The sequence below is a fragment of the Sphaerodactylus townsendi genome, linkage group LG06 (genome assembly GCF_021028975.2).
Source record: "Sphaerodactylus townsendi isolate TG3544 linkage group LG06, MPM_Stown_v2.3, whole genome shotgun sequence".
Taxonomy (NCBI): Eukaryota; Metazoa; Chordata; class Lepidosauria; order Squamata; family Sphaerodactylidae; genus Sphaerodactylus; species Sphaerodactylus townsendi.
Window position 1 is genome coordinate 54,166,368 of NC_059430.1, and position 19,529 is coordinate 54,185,896.

Consider the following 19,529-nt stretch of genomic DNA (forward strand, 5'->3'; position numbering starts at 1 on the left):
CTAGCTTATCAAACCAGAAAACAAGGATGCAATGCTTATTAAATTACAAGGCAGTAAATCAGACTGAGGCCTTCCATCATTCACAACACCTCTTTTAGCCATTGAGGGAGTTCCTGTGATCTTTATGTGCTGTGTCATTGATGCATCTTTGTGTATCAGAATTACAGTCTATCTTTCTCACTGGAGCTGACATTGGAGTTCTACGACTGGATCTTCCGTCTTGTGATTTAACTGCAAAAAGCAGCCACTAGGAGGCCCAAGATGGATCAGGGCTGCAGCGCTAGGGATGTTAAACACCTCCCTTTGCCATTACAGCAGCCTGCATCCATATTGCTCCCACAGTAGCTACTTGAGGGAGGCCAAAAAACATAATGGAATCACCTGGAACTCTCAACATCATGGGTGATTTCCCCCCTTCCCACATCTCTTTTCTCCCCATCATTTCCCTGCCTCCTTTCTTTTCTTACATTCCTGCACATGTCTGTTTTTCTGTTTCTACTTCCTTCATACTTTTATGTTTCTCCCCCTCCACAGGTCTGCACTCATAATATTTTCTGCAGATGAATAGGTTGTGGAGATGCAACTTAACACAGAAAAGGGGCTGAGTTCATTTCTGCATTTTGTGAGAAGTTAATAGGGGTTCAGGTATATGGACGTTGGTATTAAATATGTCTATATTTTCCTTCCAATATTTTTATATGTCTTGTCCGAATTGGCTTTAGTATGACTTCCTTGCTGCTGTCATGCCTGTGGCGGACTCTGTAGATCCTGCATCATGGAGGCAGGGCTTACGTAAAACTGGCATTGTTCTTGTGCCCAGTAAAGGTGAAAAGTCTCTGGTGAGGGCTTTGTGTGTGTATGGGTTCCCCTCCTTCCAGGTTGCCAAAATAACAAGTTTTAATTCAAGCATTGGTACTATGGTTGCATGGCCTTAAACTATGCCCCCCCTTTTTTTTGCATCTCATAGTTTATAGTGTGATGTTCAAACCTAACCCTGTGAACAGCTGACTCTGTTTTTTGAGATTTAAAATAAAATAATTAACTTGCCTAGAATGTTGTGTGAGATTTTGCTTTCTTATTCCTTGGACTTACAGGTTATATTTATTGGAAGTGGGTTAATTTTGCAGTTTCTCACATTGCATGAAATTCCAAGGAATTCTGGTTTTCCATTAGTGAATCCTGAATAGTCCCACATTTTGGAGTGAGCAAGCATGGGCCTCCATGTTCTTGACTTTTAATACTAGTGAAGATGACACTTCTGACAGACATGTTTACTCAGGCACATTATATGTCAATGAATGGCTTCTTTGAGTAACACAAAAAGCAGCCACGGCAGCCTGCTGCTTTGGTTAATTCAGATAGCTTGACATGTATGCTTATATGTATGCTTTTTAGTGGTTAAATTAGGTACCCACGTATTTTATATTTTCAGCACCTATTAGTAGCTGAGGAGAACTGTTGCCTGATTACATGTTTGTTTGAGTGGGTAGGAGCTGCTTTAGGAAGTATATTGTGGGAATGAAACTGCATACATTAATAGTCTTTGTCTCTACCCTGTTTTGGTGGAAGACCATATTGTGGACTAGTAAGGTAAGGATTTACTTTAAAAGTTGAATTATGTCCTTCCTCTGAGTGCAACTTTAAAAGGGTGCTAAGTATTACTAGCAACTCATGATCTGTTCAGCATGATTTAAGATGGATAGCCATAGTATCCATTTAAGATGCAGCTCCCAGATCGTCTATGGCAGGGGTAGGGAACCTGCGGCTCTCCAGATGTTCAGGAACTACAATTCCCATCATCCCCTACCAGCATGGCCAATTGGCCATGCTGACAGAGGCTGATGGGAATTGTAGTTCCTGAACATCTGGAGAGCCGCAGGTTCCCTACCCCTGGTCTATGGGAAAGCCAAGCTTGTGTAGCCTTGAAGCTTGTTTCATTGCTAGTATGATGGGCATAAATGCCAGGTTGAATACTGTTAAAAAGACAACTATATAATAACTGGCAATCATTTCAAGCACCTAACTAAATCCCAAGACAATGTTATTGCATCTGGGACAACAATAGAATTTAACAAGAAGAAAAGAAAGGAAATAGCATAGTGCAATTTTGCTGCTTGCCCAAAATCTAGAGTGGGTGATGAAAGTTTATATTAGGCAAAGTAGCTCCAGCTTCCCAATGTGAGACTTCGCCAAAGACTATGGAGCAGAAATCAGCCTTACTTGACTGGAGCTGTTCTACAACTGTCTTCTTTTCATCTTGCTCTGCATGTCTTAAAATTTCTATGGTACAAGGGATCAAAATCGGAAAATACCAGATGCTTAATTCACATTCTCAAATGGAAACATGTCAGTGAGAGGCTATGAGCATTCTCTGTTCCTGCAAGGTTCTAGATTGTCATGTTGTGGCCTGTACATGTACACTCTGAAATGTATAGCTGTTTAGGGGAGTCTTGGAGAGCAACACTCATAGGACAATAATGCTGTGTTTTACAGTTTCCGACTTCATCTAAAGTTTCTCCCAAAGAAGATGAGAGAAAAGATGAGTCTCCTGCATCTTGGAGATTAGGTCTTCGAAAGACTGGCAGTTATGGGGCACTTGCTGAGATTACAGCTGGCAAAGAAACTCAGAAAGAAAAGGATTCAACAGGTGTTATGCGGTCAGCTTCAAGCCCTAGATTATCATCTTCATTAGACAACAAAGACAAGGTAAACCTTTTTTCCAGAAAATGCAGCATAATTTAGTTTTGATTAGTACTATTCTTTGGAGTATAGAGGTGAGAATCTGGTGTGGGGCCACAGTGATATCAGATGCTCAGATGGTGGCTAGATTGAGGTGAGCGCTTGGACAATACTGTTTTCTAAACATTTGATGTAAGAAACCTATTTCTGTATAATTATAAAATGTATGCATTGGTCTATCAACCAATTATATGTTTTCTTACATAGTTAAGTGTGATGAATAAGCGACAGGCAGGTCTGAGATCCTGTGACAGTTATAGTGATGGAAGGGGCTCTAGGGCAGTGGTGGCGAACCTTTGGCACTCCAGATGTTATGGACTACAATTCCCATCAGCCCCTGCCAGCATGGCCAATTGGCATGGCCAATTGGCCATGCTAGTAGGGGCTGATGTGAATTGTAGTCCATAATTGTAGTCCGTTTCCATAACGGTCGGAAACGCACCGGCATGAATCATGCCGGTGGAGGCTCAGGGACCATTCGCACGCTAGCATGCGAGCGGCCCAACTTTCCCCTCAGCTAGAGGCGGCTCCAAATGGAGCCATTTCCGGTCGCCCCCTCCACTCACCGTCCCATCCAGCGTTTCTCTGGAGGGCTGCAGGGACCCGCCCATGCTGCCTTCCGACCTACAGGGGTTGGGGGCAGCATGGGCGGGGCTCTGCAGCCCTCCAGAGCGACACGGGATGGTGAGTGGAGAGGAAGGGGAAAGCAGCGTCTTCCCGCCGGTGCTGTTTACACTGCGCTGACTGGAAGACGGTGCTTTGGAAAAACCTCGCTTGTTTTGCGAGGTTAATAGGGGTGGCTTCACACTGCTCCCCAGCGACCAGGACAGCGCTGCTGCAATGCAGCAGCACCTCCTGTGTGAACAGCAGCCCAGGGATGGCGTTTTTGCCATCCCTGGGCCGCTGTATTACGCCTGTGCGGAAAGGGCCCATGTTAAAATATCTATTACTTAATGTACAAGAGAAAACATTAAAATAACTCCATTTTAAAAAGAATTTTGTTGCAACAGTAAGCTGTGCTTATACTAAGTTAGTCATGCTGTACACATGAAATATGTAACCAGCCAAAATTGCAGTCATTGTGAAATTCTGCACTTGCATGTTGTTGAACTGATTTATTGCATATATGTGAATGAAATCAAATATGGTAAAATGCAGTTTCTTTGATATGAACACTCTGTCCTTTAAAGGAAAAGGACACAAAAGGGACCAGACTTGCATATGTTGCACCCACAATTCCAAGACGATTGGCTAGTACATCTGACATTGAAGAGAAGGAAAACAGGGATACATCAGCCAGCCTAATACGGGGTACTGGTTCTTATACAAGAAGAAAATGGGAAGAAGATTCAAAGAAAAATATCTCAAATGAAGTATCTGTGCCACTAAATACAAGCTATCAAAGAAGGTAAGGAGTTCAGTTATTGAAAGTATCAACAAAATTAGCATGAACTCATAAATTAGACATGTTTGTATGCCAAAATATTCTAAGTAAATGTGTGAGAGCATTAAGAACTCAATTTGATTGTGAACATTTTTAGGTATGTTTTGATTATGAAAAAATGTGCAACTGTAAAATATTAAAAACACAAATGGTGTTTTGTAGAAAGTGGTTATCAGAATTTTTTAGTGGTTCAATATGTTGAAGGGAATTCTTCATTAAATTAGAGAGTAGGTGCATAGTGAATTTTGGATGCAAGTGTTTTCAAATAAAAGACTTGATCATTACCTTGGATATTTGTATTTAGGAAGTTTAGCTATAGTTGTTCAGTATACTATAAAATCTAATTTTTATGACCTTAAGATGGCAATAACCCGGGCTACTTTCCCCTAACAGAAGAAGGATGAGCTATCACACTGCTTTCAAAGCTGGCTTCCAAAAGGTGCCTCTGGTTAACTAGCAGAGGAGTTGCACTTGTGTCCTCTTTCATCTTTTCTGCTGACTCTGAATCCAAGTTCTGCTCAGAAAACGCTGTGTCCCTGCCTTCTGAAGACCAGAACAATGTGACCTCAAGCAGTTTCGCTTGCACAGGAGTGATTCTGGTAAATCTGCCTGGCAGAGATAAGGACACTCCTCTACCTAACTTGCCTAGTTATAGGCAACTTCTTGCTGACAGGAGCCCCCAGTGCAAAACAAGAAAAGTTACCCATTACATCTATATTAGCAGTTTCACTCTTTGTCGATTCATTGTTGTTATCATCATCAATAATAGTATCAATAGTTATTATTGTTGTTATTGTTATTATTGTTGGGATGTAATAGCCACGCCAGTTCAGTATTGCTAAGCTCACCATAACATTGCAAGTAGATGCAGCTATGTATTGCCCTATCATTGGGGCTTAAGACTTTATAGATATGGGTAAATAGGTAAATAGGTTCACCTGCTTAAATGATGCTTTTGTTTTTTTTCAAATTAAATATCTGAAGGCATTTAAACAGAGCTGTCATTAAGTGGGGTGGAATAGTAACATGGCATTGATTTTTAACTTTGCGGACATTGTGTACATCCACTTTTTTTAAAAAAAATTCAAACAACTTTTCAGTGGTTCCTTTGGTAGAAGACAAGATGACTTGATTAGTTCTAGTATTCCAAGTATTACTTCAGTATCAACAGTTACCTCCCCAGCTGGTCTTCAGAAAAGCCTGCTTTCCGCCACAAGCACTGCAACAAAAGTTACAATGGGGTCAGCAACAGCAGGAATACCAAGCAGGTAAGGTCATCGGTGTACTCTGTGTTCAGTCCACTGTGTGCTTATGTATGTGCATGCATTTTTGTGTAGAAGGTACTGGGCTCTGGATTTTTTTCATTTTTCCTGTTTAAATATAGTCCACATGCAATTTGGCTCAAAATGAAGATGTCCTTTTCATTATAAAGTAATAACTCTGCATGGCTGTTGCCAGGAAAATCTGGTACTCTGATGGGAGGCTAAAAACATAGTTGAAGCTAAACTTGCTACTTTTTCTTACTGAGCTAATCTGGAGCATTTTAGATATTTCTATATCAAATTTTTTTTTCAAATGTGTATTAAAAAAATCCATCCCTTTATCACACTGTTCTAGTTTAAGTGCTTTCATTGTTTAGCTGTTTCCTTTTCTCTTTTTGTGTTGCTGCTATGATACTATAGTACCTCAAATCGTTCATGGGCTGAGGATAGTACTGAGAGAGACAAAGACAATGTTCCTACAGCAGTGACCGTTCCTGTTGCTCCGTCAGTTATAAATACTGCGACCACTACCACAGCCTTGACTACAACTACTTCTGGCACTGTGTCCTCAACTTCAGAGGTCAGGGAGAGACGCAGGTGTGTAAAAATTCTGCAAGTAATACTTCTGTTGTGCAGAGTGATCATTTAGTAGAGGAACAAATACCTGCTCATAAAGTGTGAACTATTAAGGGCTTGCTCATATGTGATGGAAACCTCTTACTTGGGCTCACGGGCAAACTCCAGCATCCCACATACTGATTCCCATAATTACCTGCGACTCTGTTTTTAAAACTGAGGAATATATGTTCAGTATTGCTAGTATAGTAATATTCTTTTTGACCTGCACATCATTGAAGATAGTTCTTTATATTATGAAATATGAATAATTGATTAGCTTTTCTAATTGCAAGAAATATTACCAGATTTCATTACACAAGCATGATACATCTTTAAAAACTAGCATGAACTTCAAAATGACAAGTTCTGCAATAAATAATCAAGACCTCTCCTTCTACTGTTCTGTTTTTGTGTTTTCTCGTTTTTCTGTGGAAACATTTTCTTGGGCCAAAATTTCTTTTGTCTTCTTTCTTAAGTGATTTTGTGTGTTAAGGAAAATGCCGTGATTTGAACTTGCTGTGTATCTCACCTCTCAGTAGGAAATACATAAAATTCAATTCCATACATTCTGATTTGCTTTAAAAGCTAGGTGAGATTCATAAATCTATTACAAATGTAACTTAAATAGAAACTTAGAACTTTAATACAGAGTCCTAGTTTTAGGTATGAGTTGTAAAAAAGAAAATAATCAGAGGTAGACAGAAGGCATGGCAATTGTATTCATGCTACTATCTTATTAATATCCATTTAAATTGACATCTAAATGAAGAGATTCTTGCAGCAGCCCAGCATGTCTGTGTACATGCTGTATTCCAGTCCTTACTCTTCTCCCCGCCCCCCATGACCTATAGAGGGGAAGAGGTTTAGTGAGGAGAGTCAAGGAACTCTGAATTTAAAATGTTACTACCTGAATCTTCCTAGGCATCTAGTTACTATGTTGTATTTACATATCCAAAAATAAATTACCTTCTCTTCCTGTTTCATGCATCTGAAGTTCTTAATTTAAGTCAAGAGCTTTCAAAGACAAGTGCCACAGATTTTTTTTTGCTGCAACCTAAATCCTTAATTCTACTTCAAGATTAATGTGACAGTGCTTTCATAAAGCATTGCCAAAGGGCAGATTTTGAATAAGAATCACAACTGGAAATGCAGGAAGGCATAGTGAGAAAATAGGCTCACACAAAAAAGTTCTTCATACTTAAGAAGCACTTTCATAACCATTTGACTTGCAAGTAATATGGTAATAGCTTCTACCTAGGAAAAGACGATTTAAATTGTGTTATAGCATAATTATAGTGGAAAAATCTGAGAGGAACTGAAAAAGCAAGGAAGTTCAAAATTTAGGCGCTCAGTTTGTTCTTGCCCTCACTAGCATGTCAAGGTATTGCATGTATGTATCACTGGATTAAATAACATCTTACATTCATGGTCTGATTCTTGAATTCTTAGAACATTGTATATTATTTCAAAACTCTAACTTCCAATAAATCTGCTTACTTGGTGCATGATAATATAGCATGCCAGTAATATAAACAATATTCAGTACTACATAGTTTTTTAGAATCCAGCTCTTGAATATGTAAAATATTTAGCATTACTCAGAGAAAAGAATTTTATTGAAGATTTAGAATGGAATTATTCCTCTTTGAACTATGGAAAACCTGTATGATAGGAACAGAAGGTGACAATATTTCCTACTACCAAGAACATTTTGTATGGTTCTAGTTTGCTTGACGATAGGCTATCTTCTCCTAATTTCTTTCATTATGTGACTCAGGCACAATAGATAACTTAGGGCCTTATTGGATCTAAATTAATGTTGCCTGAGTAGCAGTTATATAGCTGGAGTTTTTATTTATTCATTTATTTATTTATTGTTTAGATTTTTATATCGCCCTATCCCCAAGGGCTCTGGGCGGTGTACAACATGAATCAACACAATATATTCATTAAAAACTTATTAAAATTCCATTAAAACAGCAGTTAATACAATAAAAGGCACCCTATAGACCCATTTTTTAAGAACCCTCCCCAAAGAAAGGGGGGAATGGCTGGGCCCCTCCATAAAAGGGCTACCCAGATGTAGAAGGGCAAAAAGGGGGCACCACACTCAGCAGCTGGTCACTCCAAAGGCCCGATGGAACAATTCAGTCTTTCAGGCCCTTCGGAACTCACCAAGATCCCGCAGGACCCGGACAGTTGGAGGAAGAGTGTTCCACCAGGCTGGGGCCAGGGCCATAAAGGCCTGTTCCACGTGGAGGCCAGCCACATCATTGAGGGGCTGGGAACCACCAGCAAATTGGCCTCTGGTGAGCGCAGAGGCCGAGTAGGGACATATGGGGTAACGCGGTCCCGAAGGTACGGGGGTCCCAGGCTACGTAAGGCCTTAAAGATCAAAACCCACACCTTGAAGATGATTCAGAATCCAACGGGAGCCAATGCAGCTGGCGCAACACAGGCTGAATGTGATCTCGAAAGGCGCCCCCTGTGATCAAACGTGCCGCTGCATGTTGGACAAGTTTCAATTTCCGAATCAAACGCAAGGGAAGGCCCGCGTAGAGCGAGTTACAATAGTCTAACCTGGAGGTGACCGTTGCATGGATCACAGTGGCCAGGTCTGCCTGACAGAGGAAGGGGGCCAACTGCCGGGCCTGACGAAGATGGAAAAATGCAGTTCGGGTTGTAAGGGCCACCTGGGTCTCCATTGAAAGAGACGAATCCAGGTGGACCCCCCAGGCTGCGAACAGAGGAGGCCGGCGCCAAAGTGGCCCCCTCCCACACTGGCGGCTGGAAATCCCCAGCCTCCCCCCCATGGCCAAGCCAGAGGATCTCCGTCTTCGATGGATTCAGTTTTAACCTGCTCTGCTGCAACCAACCAGCGACTGCCTCCAAACAATGCTGTAGAACTGCAGGGGCGGCAACTGCTCCCCCCTCCATCAACAGAATGAGCTGAGTGTCGTCAGCGTACTGATGACAAATCAGCCCAAATCTCCATATTAGCTGAGCAAGTGGTCGCATATAGATGTTAAATAACAGCGGGGATAATAACGCCCCTGGGGTACACCGCAATAGAGCGGGCACTTCCAGGAGGCTTGATCCCTGCACCACACTTGCTGACTCCAGTCCCGGAGAAACTAGACAATCCACTGAAGGACAGTGCCCCGCACCCCGGAAGCGGCCAGGCGGTGGGCCAAAAATCGTGATCGACCACATCAAACGCTGCGGTAAGATCTAACAAAACTAGCAGCCCCGATCCGCCTCGGTCAAGCTGCATAAGGAGCGTATCTGTTGCGGCAACGAGAACAGTCTCTGTCCCATGCCCAGCACGGAAACCAGACTGGAAGGGATGGAAAAAACTTCAGTATATCCTACTTAACTGAAGTTGATTGCCAACAAACTATCAGTCACATTAATATACTAAGAAAATAATATTCCACAGATTTTTTTAGTTGAAGTGGTATACTATGTTCATATTATTGTCGAAGGCTTTCACGGCCGGAATCACTTGGGTGCTGTGTGGTTTCCGGGCTGTATGGCCGTGTTCTAGCAGGAGAGAATGCTGCTAGAACACGGCCATACAGCCCGGAAACCACACAGCACCCAATATGTTCATATTGTTTATACTAGAAGTGGATTTTGGAACTCTTCTGTTTGGTTGCTTGACAGATTCTTTTCTAGATCATTCAGATCTTTTATCATTGCTCAGTTTATTGACCTGACATGCTTCTGAAACATTGTCATTCATTGGTAAACCAACTGTGTACCTTCAGTCTAAGCCCATTGACTAAAGTGGACATAGACTGGAATTACCAGGAACATAATTGCATTAGAAATGTTTATGAATCCTTCTTCCTGTAAGCCTAACTTGAAAATTAATTTAATTCATTAAAACTGTCTTCAGTCCACTGCCTGTAGAGAGCCACATGACTACTGTATGCTCTGTGTGCTAGCCCACCAAACACACAATCTATATATATAAAAAGCTAACAGTGACTTTGTTAGTCATGCCCTAACGCCGAAACGGCTGGACGGATCACCCCCAAATTTTCACATGACGTTCCTCCCTGTTGCGGGAAGGTAATCGGACCTTCAAATCGCCGAAAGTCCATACCTGAGCCAGGTAAAACATCTTTTTCCTGGCGCACCAGGCCATGAAACTTGCTGTGTTTAACTGTTACCCTTAGAATGTTCATGCAGCTTGTCTGTGGCCTGAGGGCTTGGTATGAGGGCTTAGAATGTTCTCGCTTTCAGATGGAGCAGAGATGAGCAGTGAAAACAGTAAATAGGTAATACTGTTAGGTAATACGAGTGGAAGTGAAACACATACACACTTTGCCATGTGGTATGGTATGGTAATTTAATTTCTATACCTCCTCCTCGGAAGGGGCTCAGGGCGGTGTACAACACACATAATACAAACAACAATAAGCAGTATTACAAAATATCAAAACATCAGCAATCATGATAGAACAATACAACATTGTAAACATGGCACCTATAGTCAAATATTAGGTGACAACAATAAACAATATTTCAGATATCAAATATCAATAATAATCAAAGAAACATATCCAATATAATAATGTTGCATAGCGACAGCACTTTATATTTCAACATTATATCCATAGGGAGGTTTATTAAGAACAACAAAATAGCATAAGAACAATCGTAACATCTTAACATCATAATAAGATAACATCAGACAGCAAAAAACAAAGTGACATCATGATTGACAGTATAATTAAACCCAGGTGGTGACTTTCCATAATATAATCAAATTCAAGCAAAATTACAGAGCCACTTGGGACTCAACTCTATGTCGTTCATTGTAGTGTCAGTATCATAACTAAATCATAACTGATTAAGCAGCATCTCATCACTGCTACAATAACACTACCTACAACTACCAGTAATATAACAAATTCACTATCTAGCATAATAACTACTACCCAAAACAACCGAGACTGAGACGTCAGGTGGGGTTCCCCCCCTCACACGCAGATAACTTTCACTCTCTGTGCCTCACCCACTGCTACCACACAACACACATACTCTCATACACATCCAGCTCATCCTCACATACCTCTGCCCTCCCTCACATCCAACCACCACTTACCCACTTCCTCACCCATATTCGCCACAGCTCTCTTTTACTAAAAGTTAGCTGGAGTTTGCCTTTTTCTTCTAAGAAACTGGGTAAGTAAACCAACAGTACTGGTCTGGGCTTTTGCATATATGGTCGCTAGTTGAACCCAGGGAGCTGGCCTCGCATCTGAACTTCACCCTCCTGCCTCTGCTGCCTGACTGGGATAGCCTGCTTGCCCCAGTTCTGCCTTACCCAAGCCAGGACTGTGCGTGTCAACCAGCCTCATGGACAGTGAGATTTGCACTCTGGACAGTTCCGTTGTGGAATGGGAAAGGTTACCTTATACTAAAAAAACAAGACCCCACCATATAACAATGTGAATTGAAAAGGGAAAGAGGGATTCCATTTGACCACCCCAAAAGACTATGCTGCAGATCATTGGACCTGCATGGACATCTGTGTGGGTTGTGGACTATGATGAGAAGGACAATTGCCACAGCAACGCTTGGCCGGGCCCCTCTACTGTAAGATAAAACTATTTAATCTTCTATTTTTCATTGATATAAATTAATATAACAGAAAAAGAAAACAAAATCTTATCATAATTACCATTTTAAAGACCGAGAGGAGACAAAATTATGTATATATTATGAAAATCTGAAAACAGTTACCCATACTGTCTGTTTTGATATAAATTCTACTGGTCCAAAATAGATTAATAAAAACATTAATAATTCATTACAATTATACATTTTCCATTTGTCTTGGAATTATTTGGTCTCTTATTCACAAAGTTTGTTAATTTTGCCATTGCTGCATATTCTGTTTCTTTATTTTCCAGTTCTCTTGACTTTGACATTCTTCTGCCTTTCATTTTGTTACAAATATTTCTCTGGCCACTGTTGTCAAGCACTGGAACATTTCTTCTAAGATTTTTTTTTGAATATTTTGGTAATATGCCTGATAACATAATCTTAGCATCTATAACAAATTTGATTTTTAAAATTTTCTATATTTTTGCGTGAATGCCTTCCAAAATGTTAACTTAAATGGTAAAAAGAGCCATCCACTTCTTTACATTTCCAGCATTTCCTCTTACAGTTTTTGTCCATCTTCTTGATATACTTTGGGGTAATCAATAAAACAACCAGATGACTTCTGATCATGTAGGATGGGGGTGGTATGATCTCCACAACTAACTCCTAACAGTAGTGTCACCACCACATTTTGAACCAATTGAAGTTCCCTAACCAAGTAGTCCCATACAGAATGCATTACAGTAATATAATTTGAATGTGGTCTGAGCATGGTCCACTGTAAAGAACCACTACAGCTGGTGAACCAGCTACAGCTGATAAAAAGTGCTATGTGCCATACAGTTTGTATTTGTCAAGGCCAGGTTCTAATAGCATCCCCAAGTTATGAACTTGCTCCTTCACAGAAAGTTCAGCCTCAAGCACAGGCTGGCTCTTCTGTCCTTAAGCAGCTTTTCCGACAGCACATTGGTCATGTCTGGACTGAGCTTCAATTTATTGGCCCTCATCCATCCCCTTACAGTTGTTAAAGAAAAATAGATCATAAGCAACCACTTAAACTAAACTAAGTCATATACCTAGTTCTATCTCCAAGGTGGGAATTGTCAACTGTTTGAAAACACACACACACACACACACACACACACACACACACACACACACACACACACACACACACACACACACACACACACACACACACACACACACACACACACACACACACACAGAGAGAGAGAGAGAGAGAGAGAGAGAGAGAGAGAGAGAAATAATAACAAAGGAACATTGTACCCTGTCTACATTCAAAAGCTACTAAATTGTTATTTGTGCCTTGTCGCCTGGCATGAAGCTGGACTGGAATGAGTGTAGAGCAAGTGAATCATTGAGAAAGACCTGGAATTGATTTGCAACCATTACCTGAATTATCTGTCCCAGAATGGGGAGCTGTGTGTCAGGCCCCAGGTTTTGGTCAAGGCATTACAAGTTTTTTTAAAATGGATTGTCAGTAAAACATTTAGCTGTCAGTATTGGTTGTATTATCTGTATTAAAATCCAGCTTGTCCTTCTGCTTCGATCAGAGGAAACCTATGACTTCCAAAAACAACTAACACCAATTAAAACACATAATCCATATAATCAAGGGACAATATCATCACAAAAAAGACTTCTGCTGCCATTAACTAAAAACCTTTTTTTAAAAGTGCCTTTTAAGCAGTCTTTTCTAAAAGTGTACTGCTTTACTGTTGTATCTTGTTGAGGAAGTGATTGGAATTCCAGAGTAGGAGTGTTATCTTTTCCACTTGTACACTGCCACCAAGTCCAGTAGTTGGCCTCTGCAAGCTTCATGCATGCTTTTGAGTGAGGCAGATCATACCTCCACAGAGGCTTGGAGTATTCTTGAGGCTGCCAGTTGCTGATCCTTAGACTAGTGTATTGAATTAATATTGTAATAGAATTATGCTGCTGGAAATGTCAGTGTACATACCTTCAGTACAGTGCTACAAAATGTTTTTCTTGCCTTCAATTTGACGTGCTGTGAAATGTGATGCCATGTAATTTTTTTAAAAAAATTCTAGGATAGTTTTTGTGTGTGTGTCTCCCCACCCCCTCACCCCACTCAAAAATAGTTACTTTTTACATTTACTGCTAACTGGTGAATTTTAATTCTTTAGATCATACCTCACTCCAGTTCGGGATGAAGAATCTGAATCCCAAAGAAAAGCTAGATCAAGACAAGCAAGGCAGTCCAGAAGATCCACACAGGTATGCTGGCCTTATACATCAGATTCAGAAATCATATATTAGCATTGTTGATAGTTACATCTGTAACTATTTTGCTGTGATAGATCTTAATGTTGTCTCGCCTATCTTGTTAGAAGGTCATTGGGGCAAACAAGACCTCTCTAGGTTTTTCTCCATCATCTGGAACTATTTGCTAATCAGGCATCTTTCTGCAGTGTCCTTGCGCAGTGCGGATTCTGTAGTTAGAAGTTGGAAGCTGATGTGGTTTAGTAGTTGATATTGACATGTGAGCCAATATCTTCATGAATCAAAAGTTGGAAGGTTTCAGGCAAATCTATCCAGTCTCAGATCATTGTCTGTAATGAGTAAAGAATAATTGGTCTGTGGGAAATAGTTTTAGCATTTAGAGTACTATAGACATTGTCTGAGTTGGGATGTTTGCTCATTCCTTTTTGTGGAGAATGTGTTTTTGATTCCTTCTAATAGATTCCCTTGGATTCCTCTCCAGGAACTTATAAAGTATATGTAAATATTGATATCACCACTTCTCCTTCCATGAAGCTTTTGCTTTTTGTATCCATAGCGTCAGATATGCTGATATAGAAAATTTATTGGAATTAATGTCTTAAGGCTTTCATCTACTAAAAAGCATCCACTGGCACTCTTAATTTGTGTTTATTTCAGTGTTGTCATTATATTATATATATTATATGTCCAGAGAGCAATTGAACGGAAGTTTAAACTTAGGTTTTTTCTATGCTTATTCTTTGAACTTTAGCTGAATGTTGAAAATGTGCCTTCTGCTCTCCTGCCTGTTTTTCTTAAAGCAGGTTAATGTATGAAATGGGTCCAAGGTGTCCTATAGTTTGACCCCTGAACTTAGATTCACGTCCAATAGAATTTCAGATATTTATTTGGTGAAAGAAGCATTGACTCTGAAAAACGTACAACTCCAAATTTTTGTTGTTTTCTGAGGTGCTATTGGACTTGAATCTAGCTGTTCCACTGCAGACCAGCCTGGCTGTCCTCCTCGGGTTGTGCTTTCACATCTCCAGAATTGAAAAGAGCACATTCATAAAAACAACTCTTTTCTGTTAAAATACACTGGTGGTTGCCCATTCCTTTCCCATCTGCCACAACTGCATTGCAGCTATTTTTGCATGTGTATACTCTGGTATCTGTACCTGAGTTCATAACACAGTTTGAGAAGGTGTGCTAATGTTAAATGTTAACTTAGTGCTGTTAAGTGTCACCAGCACCTATTTTATTACCAGTTCTTTTTTTAAAAAAATATGTTTACTTTTAATACATTTTGTTTTAATGCCAGTCAGTATATGTCACATTGGATGGTAGATAATAATGTTATGCTTTGGGGCATGGTTCTTCTACAGGGTGTAACACTGACTGATCTTCAGGAAGCTGAAAAAACTATTGGTAGAAGTCGGGCTACCCGACCTAGAGAACAAGAGAATGAAGAAAAAGAAAAGGAGGAAAAAGAAAAACAAGACAAGGAAAAACAGGAAGAAAAAAAGGAATTGGAAACGAAAGATGATGATTATAGGCAAAGATACCCACGAACCATTGAGGAGGTATTGGATACTTTTGTTTTATGGTAGTGAGTGGTTTATGTAATTAAATATCCATATTAACATGCTTCCTAAAATTTGAAAAAAATGGTTTGTCATTTTGTTCCTGTTAAATAGCCATATCATCGTTATAGAACTCCATCTTCAACTACTTCATCAACGCCTTCAATCACCACCTCTTCAAGTTCGCTCTCTTCAAGCCAATTAAACAGACCAAACAGCCTTTATTAGAGCATAATCAACTTCTAAGCTATTCCAGGAGTGGAACAAAGGAAAGTGAGAGGGGTAAGGCTTCTCTATTACTTCCTTCACAGTCAGTTTAAATGTTGCTATGATAGTTCTCAACTAGTAATATGTAAAACAAATAGCAGTCGTCTTGTACTATCACCACTCCTAGCATCAGTATTACTTCAAAATGTTTCTCTTAGAATGGTTGTTTCCATCTGTAGGGCAAGTGCATCTTGTTGTTTTTTAAATTCCATAATCCTACTGGTGTTTAATTTTAATTTTGAGTTAAGCTAAACATTTTAATAAGTATGGTCGTGTGAGAACCTTGCTTTTCCTTAATATAGATTCATTTTTCAGCTCTGAAGACTGGAGCGGTGAAATACACAAGTACCTGGATTTTGTGATTTCTTATGTTATTTCAATGGTAAACCATGATAAAGTGCATGATAGCAATGTTATATGCTTGGGCGGCCCTGCTTCATCATCCTTGTACAAATTACTAAAAGAATTTTGGAGTTAAACAATCAAAATCTGGGAGTTCAGACTTGATTTGCTGATTCAGTATTTGAAGCTAGTTTTTTTGCAGGGGGATCCTTTCCATGATATGAATATTGCCATTTTAAATGCATCACCGGAGGGCAAAATATAATTAAACAAATCTTTTTGTCCAAAGTGGTCGGTTGCATGCTGAACTCTAGATGCTTCTGGCTAAACAAGTATTTACAGGAATATATATGCTTTGGATGTTTTGCCAATATGTTTGAAGATGTTCTAACTCATAGAGATATTAGGCTTTTAAAAATCAAGATTAACGCATTGTGAATTCTAATTAGATTGGCTGAACTTAAACTAGAATAACAAAATAATGCATAAAAGATAATAGTGGCCTTAAACTCCGTTTTTTATATTCCAAAATATTTAAGGCATTTGGTTCATAAAACTGGATTCTATGTGCCTTCTTTTAGGAGTCTCAATAGAAAATGTATTATAGCATAAGGGATGTGTTCTAGACTTTATTAAAAGATAAAACATGTATATTTGAATAGAAGCTGGAAAGAAAGAAGAAGAAAAAGAGGAAGATAAGTCACAGACCAAATCAATAAGGGAAAGAAGGCGGCCAAGAGAAAAACGAAGATCAACTGGAGTTTCTTTTTGGACTCACACAGCATTAGGTGGATTCCGCGTGGGCCAAAAACAGCAGTGTGGATGTCGGGGTCCCCCTCCAGGGTACCAAAAGGGGTACCCGGTTGCCGTCCCACCTATCCCTTCCCGGGCGTTGGTACCTCCCGGCCTCACCCCTGGTCGTGTGGGGTGGTTCAAATTGGGTGCCCTAATACACCCCAGGCTATCCAGCCCAGACTAGGCAGTCAAGAGGAGAGCCTGTTCACACCACAGGGCTCCCTTCCTCCAGCCCTCCAGCCCAGACTAAGCAGCCAAGAGGAGAGCCTGTTCACAGCACAGGACTCCCTTCCTCTAGCCACTTCTCTTCCCTGCCTGCTATTCTCCTCCTCCACTAACCCCTGTGTCTTCTTCCCAACCTCTCCCTGCTTCTCCTCCAGCCTCCGGTCTCCTGTCTCCGTCCTTCCCTTTCCCACAGCCACAACAACTCTTCCCCAGGTGTCCTCGTTCCTCTCCTTTTATCCCCTCCCCACCCTGCTCTGTTCTTGAAAACCCCTCCCTTCTCCAGCCACGCCTTCCTCCCGACCATCGGGCTCGGCCCGGCACCAGCTGTGAGGCCGGGACGCCGCCTCCTCCAGCGCCGCCTGCCTGCGGAGCGGCCGGCCGCGACTGCTCCCGTCCGGGGAGCGTCAGGCCGGCAGAACCCCCAGCGGCGGCCCCGGGGATCTCGGCCGCAGTGTCCGCCGGCCGGAGGCGAGGCCCCGGCCGCCCCGGCAGGCTCGCCTCCTCCCTCCCCAGCCTCAGTCCAGGGCCGGGGCGGCCGAGTTCCGTCGGCGGCGCCGGAGCCGCCTCGGCGTCGACGGAGGGACTCCCCGCCTCCTCCATCCGTCGCCGCGCAGGGCGCCGCGCTTCTCGGCCCCGCGGCCGAGCGGGCGACGACGGGGGTGGCCCGCCCGAGCCCTGGGGGGAGGCTGGCCGGGCCGAAGACGGCGGAGGCGGCGGCAGCGGCAAGTCCGGGGAGGGGTGGGCCCCCGCTGGCCGGGCCGAAGACGGCGGAGGCGGCGGCAGCGGCAAGTCCGGGGAGGGGTGGGCCCCCGCTCCCGGACAACTATGTAGATCCATGTGCTGGGGGTAGCAGCTGTTTCCAGAGCAACATTTATAATGTTTTATGTATGATTGTATAGAATGATGGAAACCACCCTGAACCTTTTAGGGAAGAAAGTGAATAAATCCATTCATAATAATAATTTTTTAAAAATCTGCACAACCAATTAAATCTCAAATAGTCAATCAAAAGACTTGCTGGGCTAAAGGCCCACCTGGCCCCACCCACTTTCTAAAAAGTCTTGATGCACCCCAGAAAAAAATTGCACAGAATTATCACTGATAATAATGATTACAATGAAAATTTATTCTTCTCCTCCTCCTTCTCCTCCTCCTTCTCCTCCTCCTCTTCTTTTTCTCCTTCTCCTCCTTCTCCTTCTCCTTCTCCTCCTCCTTCTCCGTCTTCTCCTTCTCCTTCTTCTTCTTAGTATGATATTCATTAAAACCTCCAGATTAAGAGGAGCACTGTTGAGATCAGCTAGTGAGGTCTTTTCTTTTCATACTTTTTGCCTTGTAAAAATAGTACCTGAAGACTGGGAAGTTTTTCCTTTGTTTAAAACAGATACTAGTATGCAAATCCTTTAAATGACTTTTCTTCTCCAGAGTGATGAAAATGAGCAAGAGCATCAGTCTGACTCAGAGGAGGGAACAAATAAAAAAGAAGCACAGGTAATTGTTAAATTCTTTTTGTTTCCTAAAGTACATTTTCCTATGATATATATTTGCATTTATAACATAAAATCCCCCCCCCCATTTTCAACCGTAAAGTTTTTTTAAAAAAAGGTTTACAAGCATGATGACTTCATTAGAATTGCCCATAAATATAGTTCTTTTCAATGGTCAATTCTGTTCACCACTTTTCTGATCCATGTATTAACTTGACTGTTCATCTCAACAGTCTCCCATTCTGTGTCTCATTCATGCAGTGAGAAGAACTCTTGCATTTGATAATAAAACAATGCATGCCCGTATAGTCAAAGATCTTAACTTTGGAAACTGGCTGTTGTAAACTCTATGCATAAGCTTACCCTGCCTATTCCATACAGCAGATGATCTGTCCTGTTTAGCTACTGGATATGACTTTTTATCCTCACCCTATGGAACACTAACTGCTGTCCTATTTACATTTGATTGTGTACTGTTACCAGAGTGCTATCTTTATCATGGTTGTTTCAATAGTGAATATGTTATTGGAATGAGCTTATTAGTATTTACCCTTTCTTTACTGGAAACACAAGTTTCTTGTGATTTTTTTCCCTTTGATGGGGTGGATATTCATTCTCACCATGTGATGGAAATAAAATAACAATCTAGTGTAAAACTGACATAAGAAAAACAACCCTGTGGTGGCCTTACTACCTCAAAAAGGTATATAGAATTGGATGTCAAACACATAGGAAAAGAGCACCTTTTAGTCTTTTTCTAATGGCCTTGACCATTGAGGGGGAATGAATCATATACCTCTACTGCAGCTATACCTCCCTCCCTTGCATGCCCCCCTTCCCTCCCTCCCCTTCCTCCCCTTCCCTTGCATGCCATCCCTCCCCCTTTTCTCCCTCCGCTAGA

General features: G+C 41.3%; 1 protein-coding gene across 1 annotated transcript in view; it reads left to right on the forward strand.

Moving 5' to 3' along the window:
- PPP1R12A (protein phosphatase 1 regulatory subunit 12A) overlaps nt 1–19,529 on the forward strand; it is a 154,818-nt gene that overhangs the window by 99,827 nt on the left and 35,462 nt on the right. The window contains 10 exon segments of the mRNA XM_048499848.1: nt 2,494–2,706; nt 3,930–4,147; nt 5,284–5,451; nt 5,866–6,042; nt 13,857–13,947; nt 15,318–15,515; nt 15,630–15,740; nt 15,743–15,797; nt 16,787–16,905; nt 18,567–18,632. Coding sequence (XP_048355805.1) covers nt 2,494–2,706; nt 3,930–4,147; nt 5,284–5,451; nt 5,866–6,042; nt 13,857–13,947; nt 15,318–15,515; nt 15,630–15,740; nt 15,743–15,797; nt 16,787–16,905; nt 18,567–18,632 — 1,416 coding nt within the window.